Source organism: Crocodylus porosus, unplaced genomic scaffold, assembly GCF_001723895.1.
Source record: "Crocodylus porosus isolate Cpor-Errol unplaced genomic scaffold, CroPor_comp1, whole genome shotgun sequence".
Taxonomy (NCBI): domain Eukaryota; kingdom Metazoa; phylum Chordata; order Crocodylia; family Crocodylidae; genus Crocodylus; species Crocodylus porosus.
The window spans coordinates 67,889,914-67,896,942 of NW_017728949.1; the positions used below are offsets into that span (position 1 = coordinate 67,889,914).

The 7,029-nt window shown below is 38.7% G+C and overlaps 1 protein-coding gene across 1 annotated transcript in view; it reads right to left on the reverse strand.

Annotated features, from left to right (window-relative positions):
• MAP3K19 (mitogen-activated protein kinase kinase kinase 19) overlaps positions 1 to 7,029 on the reverse strand; it is a gene marked incomplete at its 5' end in the record, with an annotated part of 23,688 nt that overhangs the window by 14,265 nt on the left and 2,394 nt on the right. The window contains 4 exons of the mRNA XM_019553606.1: positions 371 to 621; positions 2,007 to 2,091; positions 3,110 to 3,173; positions 5,722 to 5,791. Of these exons, the coding sequence (XP_019409151.1) occupies positions 371 to 621; positions 2,007 to 2,091; positions 3,110 to 3,173; positions 5,722 to 5,791 (470 nt within the window). The remainder of the gene's footprint in view (positions 1 to 370; positions 622 to 2,006; positions 2,092 to 3,109; positions 3,174 to 5,721; positions 5,792 to 7,029) is intronic.

Sequence of the window (7,029 nt, forward strand, 5' to 3'; positions counted from 1 at the left end):
TTCCTGCCCTTTGGGCAGGGGGCTGGACTCGATGATCTTCCGAGGTCCCTTCCAGCCCTAATGTCTATGAAATCTATGAAATTCCAGCCAAGAATGTATTACGACTAAACCAAAAAAAAGGGAGCTGGGGGGATGCGATCATTGCTCCTTAATGTCTCTGTCAATGCCAAACATACATGCAGAGACGCACAGAGGAATGGCAGCAAAACTGAAATCTGTAGAACACGAATAAAAGGCAAGCAAATAGGGAAAGGATCACAGTTTAGATGTAAACAAAAACCTGATTTTGAGGCCTTGCCAGTTAACCATTTGTCTAGTTTATACTATAACAGTAGTTACCTGTACTGTAAAAGTTAACTGCTAAACTTACTTTGCTGAACTTGTGCATTTATCTCCTGAAGGGCATCTAGTCCTCTGAGGGGCTTTGACATGTTAGACCCAGAACAGGGTCCCTGCACCAGAAAACTGAAGTCAAAACCATGAGGATGTCTTGAGTTTCCTGTTCTTTTCAAAAAGAAAGGTAGTGAACTTTGCTGACTCATCTTGAGTTCCAGCTGTCTTTTCTTCAGAAAAGAAGCTGATTGTTCATCTGGCCATAGTCTGGGTACTGATGTGACCTGGCTGAAAGGCAAAACCAAAGTAACTCTTCAGATTGTAAACTGCTCCAAACAGGAATTTTGCTCTAGGATAAAAGCAGTGTTGCATGTTATCTGGCCTAACGAGGATAAGATACTGTTCTGTGACACAGGATGAGCCAAACAGTATGCTATAAAAGTAACAAGCCAGTCTTGGTCCTGGGATGCAGGCTGAACCAGGACTCTGGACTGTGCGCTGCAGTGGCTCTTGGAAGGGCTCCTGGGATTTCCACAGCACTGTGTTCCTGGCTAAAGCTGCTTCCCTTGCAGCTGCAGGGCTCCTGGCCTAGGGCAGGGGGAAGCCATGCCATTGCAGCTCCAGGAAAGCAGCTTCAGCTGGGAACTCAGTGCTGGTTCTGGGGCCATGGAGAATCCTTGGAGCCCTTCCCGGAGCTGCTCCAGCATGCAGTTCTGGGACTCAGATGGAGCCAAGACAGGGGAGGGACACTCTGTGCCCAGCCAACGTAGGCCAGGAATGTGGGGTGCATGCTGCTCATACTCCCTCCCCCCAGCAACTCAAGAGCCCCACTCCCCTTGCCTCTGTCCTGCATGGAGCAAACACCGGGGCCCTATGCCACCATGAGCTGGGTGTTTAGAGAAACCCATGTAAGTTAGTTCAAATCCACTTCAGGCTTTTTGAATGTCTATACCTAGCCTGGAAGTGAATGCATCTTGCCTCAGTCATACAACCAACATATTGCCCCTTGATTTGTCTCATTCTCTGTATTCCCATATCACAGTTCCCATTTGTTGTGTGTACTGATGTATCCACACTTCACTGCCTCTGCCACCACAATTTCTGCTAGCAACCAGCAGCTAGCAACAACAACCTGCTAGAACACATGCACACCATCTCCTTGGTGCTTTGCACGACTCTGCTTCACAACCCATACTGCGAGCATGTGAAATGCACTTTGTGAAATATCTAGTGACATCTGGCTGAAGGCATGGACGCCTTACTCTACTCAGCAGTGGAGTCACTGCCTGCAAAAGTGGCAGAATCTTCTTCCACTGCAGAGACTTCAGACATAGATGTGTTCAGACAGAATGAGAATGGCAAAATGAGTGTGCTGCTGGAAGCAGACTGTGAAGCAGACTGTAAAGCAGACTAGATCTAGCACATTTTTTTTAATTTAATGAGGATCTAGGAACACCAAATATCAATTCATGCTTTACAGAATGTACCCTTTTCTAAAGGATCTCCCCAGAGAACATCTCTTCTATGACCTGGACAGATGTTTTTGTCATCTGGTTCCTCAAAATTAGAAAAGTAAGAATATAAAAAGATGCTTACACCAACTGATTTTGAGCTTATTGTCTAACTCTTATACATTTCAGTTATCTGACTGTACTATAAAGAAGATTACTTACTTGTTTGTTTCTAGAATTTTGTATGCATGGCTCATTTCTTTCAGTATCTTATTTGCATTTTGAAAAGGTACAAGAATTTCACACCCTGCAACAATACATTGAAATTTTAGAAAGCAGCATAAGTCAGTGACCCAAATGTAAAACAAAGACATTTATTTTTGTTCTTAAGTATAGCATTTATTTATATACCAAGTGTGAATTTACCTTTAATAAAATTACTGGGAACATATCTTTATTAGCACTTTTTTTGTGCTTAGCACATTACCCTTGTATACAAATCACCTTTTAAGAATTTAAGGTTCTTATAAAACATGTATTTTTTATCTAGTTGGAAACAGTGATTTTTCTTAATTTATATAAGCCCTAAAAAATTCTAATCTCATTTTAGCCAACATAGCTTAATATTTTGTACATCAGTTATATACATTCTTTTATTATACTATTACTATAGGATTAATGCAGGTATGTTTTAAAAAGTACACTGCAGAAATGAACAATTAGTGGCACAATTTATATCATTTCAATCTGGTTTGTACTACTATTACAAACTAAACTGTTACAAATGGCTAAAACATTAGAGGGCAAATAAGCATGTCTCTCTTTCAGTTTGTTTACATCTACTGACTGTACAGGAGAACCACCATCAAATGCCCAGTTTCTCATGGGACAAACTTTTAAAATAATGGAGAAATTAATTCACCACTTCTAAGAGCTAAAATCATACAAAATTAGGGTTGGAAGGCACCTCTGGAGGTCTTCTAGTCCAACCCCCTGCTCAAAGTAGGACCATCCCCAACTAGATCATCCCAGCCAAAGCTTTGTCAAGCCAAGCCTTAAAAACCTCCAAGAATGGAGAGTCCACCACTGCTCTACGTAACCTGTTCCAGTGCTTTACCACCCTCCTAATGAGACAGTTTTTCCTAATATCCAGCCTAAACCTCTCTTGTTGCAACTTGAGATCATTGGACTCTTGGGCAGTTGCATAATTCTTGAAAGTTATATACACTTTTTATCTTATTTTTTATTAGATTTCAACTTGAAGATGTCCCTTTAGGTTCAACACACCTGAATGTAAGCCTTATCTGAATTTGGCTAGATTTTACCTGCATTGCTGCTATCCTCCTCTTGGTTATTTTCAGACATACTGTCTTCAGATTTCTTAAACACCTGAAAATAAACGCACACATTTAAATAGTTGAATGCGCTTAGGTTTCATATACACAAATAGTTTTTTGCAAGTCATCATTTCAGGATCATAACTTGAGCAACTGGAAGACTGTTGTTCAAATGTTAACAAAACTTAAAGGGTGAAATCTATATTGATTCAACTTAATACCACATGGCATAGCTCTGTAAAATAAACTGATTTTTTTCCCCAAGGTCCTTGGAACAGAATTTACTCTCCCAAACTTCAGAATCAACCTTCCAACATTCTACAGAAGACACTTTGTTGGATGAAGCATTTAAAAAGGGTCAGCATGATTACAATGTTATCCTTGTCATCCTTGGATCAGAATGTCACAGGTTTATAATCCATAAAAGAACGGTGGTTTGCACCTGTTACTGACAATTCAGGTTAGTTCTGAGAAGAATGCTATCCTTGTGATTAAATTGTTGTCCCTGCCTGTCTAGTTTTCCAGGTGCATACTAAATACAGGAATTTTTTAAAAGAGAAAGGGATAACCCTAGTGCTGGGGTCAACATGGTCTCTTAACAAAATCGGTTCTGTGTCTAAAACATTGTGAGAGATGCTGCAAAACATGCGATAAATAAGTGTCTTACAATATCACCAGTTGTTTACATTCTGATCCAAAGGACATGGAAATTAATGCGAGTCTGGCCAATGACTTTTGTGAGGACTGAACAGGACCCTTGCTTAACTGGCTTTGTAAAGCACTTTGGGTACCTGGAATAGGGATGGCTCTAAGGAGATCAATTTATTTTTAAATAGAGGTTCAAAGTTTAATTAACCATGCTATATTACATATTGATCATGCTATATTACAGAGATATTTGCTTAAGTTAATGAATATTGGACTAGTTTCACTGGTAACAGTGTCAAAACTCTCGGGATAGGGACAGAAGTTACACACAAACTGGTTTAAGTGATCAGAAACTGGCTTAAATCCGTAACACAACAGAAGTTTAGTGCACTTAAACAACTTTCAAAATGGCTGAAACAGGTTTAAGATAAAACCTGGTTGGATGTAGTATCATACTGAACTGATTTAGGTCAAACCAGTTTATGGAACTTCTGTCCCAGACCCCTTAACCCCCCTCTCTGCCTCAGCGTGCCAGCCCAGGTCAGGGCTTGGCCATACTCCCAACTCAAGTGGGGAGCAGGAAGAAGCCTGGCATGGGGCAAATCTGTGGCATGTCTGCCAAAAGGTTGCCCCCACTGGTTTAATACACTGTAAATGTTTTAAAAAGTAATTACTCTAGTCATTGTATCATTGCCTTTTCTGTTGCAATTGGATCTTTGACCTTGGCACTCAATGCCAGACATCTGTCTAAACACAATATGCCTGATAGTCATTAAGCAGGAACAGATGCTGTCCTTTGCCAGTCTGTTCATGGTAGTAACAGTAAACTTCTGTGTTCCACTGAATGTTTGTCTAGTTCAACCTATTAACTTGCATAAAGTCTATTTATAAAAATGCTTAATTTTGGTCTGTTGGCAGATTGTTAGAAAGCCAAAATAAATGTATTCCCACAATTTGATTTGCATTTAAAAAGAAAAAAACAAGTTAAAGGTATTTGCATTTGTAGAACTGTTGTGCTACCTGAAATCTAACTGTTATATTCAATATATTAACTGCATTTTCCGAAGTGCGCAGTTCCTGAGCCATATGTATAAATTTTCCTATCAGTTTTGTAGTAACTATGTATTCTGTTTTTACAAGTGAATATCATTTATGCTGTTGTGCTTGTATGAACAAAACACTGTAAAGTTACTATTAAATACTTTTCATTGCAAATTTATGTAAAAAATATTTTTATATTTATTTCTAACCATACGCACCACTGGGACACCCTATTTTGTCTATGTACTGCAGCTTATTGAATAAAACTGACTAAAATTATTTGAATGTGAAAATATTTCCATAAGTAGATGAGATGTCTTTTATTAGACCAACTGAGTAGTTGGAAAAATGTTCTTTGCAAGCTTTTGGGCACAATCACCCTTCACCTACCCAAAGAACCTTGCCGGCCTATGTCCTTAGACCAACATGGCTATAACCACCCAGCACTATAAAATAGATACAAAACCCAGCAAAGTAAAATACTTTTAGATTTATTAAAATGCCTACTGCAGTTAGTTCCAGATCTATTCAAACTCCTTTTCCATGAAATAACAAAATTTGTACGCTGACATTCAATTTTATGAAAAAAATTCTATGAAAATGCAATTAACACATTGTTCTATTATATACCTTACTAAAGTGCTTGATAAATTAATCAAAACTTGCATTACTATTTCTTATATGAAAAATAATGTGATGACTTATTTTTACAATAAATCCATTTTTAAAGTATGTTAACTGTTTTAAAAACTCTTCCTGTAATATTTTAACACATTTGTACACTGCTAATTTTAGAAAAACTTTCTGCCTTTTAATAAATTAACCTCTGAATTTAACTTTAAGAAACTTTATTTCAACTCTTCTATTTCTCAGTTCTATTGAGAGAGAGGTTATTTTGTGAAGCACCTTACCTCACAGCTTCTGATGGTCTGACAGATTGTTCTGTTTCTCGGCAGTTGCAGGTGTTTTGAATGAAAGAACCTTTGTATAACAAAAGTAAAAGAATGATTCACCTTACATTTCTGCAACAAGAAACCCAAATGAATTTTGAGTTATAAGTTATAAGACTTTAACTATCATTTGGAATGAATTACCTTAGTGAAATACCAACTGAACAAAATATGTAATCATTTTATTTTATTTTATATCACTATTACAAAATATAGAATACTCTGCCAGGTTATGTGCTATACAACTTAGGTAAAAACTAGCAAACTTCTATATAATAGAAATAGTATATTTTCCTTTGATATTGCTCCTATTTAGAGAATTGTATACAAAAAGCAAAGTACAGCATGTCAATCTAAACCTAAACACCTGTGAATATGAAAATTGAAAATGTCATTTTGCATTTTTTTCCCTAATGGGAATTTTAGGTGCTTATGGTATAATAGCTCCAGCAAATTCTCTCTGAAGTCAATTTAACATTGACTTCAACTGATGTAGCATTGGGTACCACATACAAGGAGCACCTACATGAGATGTTTACAAAGCAGTTGTCTAATGAACTGCGTAGTAAATGTCTCAGTGTCTACATGTGCACTTCTATTAGGGCACATAAAACTAATAAACTTCACAGCAGGATAGGACTAGTAAATACATGTAGGTGCTGAGATGTATTTCCAAGTCCTTCCCTGCTGCGGAGTTTTTTTGCGCTCAGCAGCGCACATGTAGACATTGAGCCAGCTGGCTGAGGCACGAGGCTGGCAGCTGAGAGCAGCCCCAGGCTGGCAGGCTGACTACCCGGGCCTCCTGCCAGCCAGAGCTACTCTGACTCAGGGCAATGAGTTGTGGTCCAGGCACATGTGTAAACCATGCACCTAGAAGCTTCCCAGGAGCAATACACTGTGGAGCAATACGGTCTACAGTTTATTGCTGCCACCTAATGGCACATGTAGATGCACACACAGTGGTTTATTCCAGAGTCCACTGAAGTTAGTGGGAGCTTTCCAGTTTCCTTTAGTGAGCTTTGGATTAGGCACTAAGTGATATTACTGCTTCTGAAAGCGAGAGTCTGTTAGCAAGGCACTGTGCAAGTTTCTTCATCCTGCTCTATTATGTTTTGATTAGGGGTGCACTGATAGAGATTTTGGGGGCCGATACCAATAGCTGATTTTTAAGGAGGCATATCATAGATTTTCATAGATTTCATAGACATCAGGGCTGGAAGGGACCTCGGGAGATCATCGAGTCCAGCCCCCTGCCCAAAGGGCAGGAAG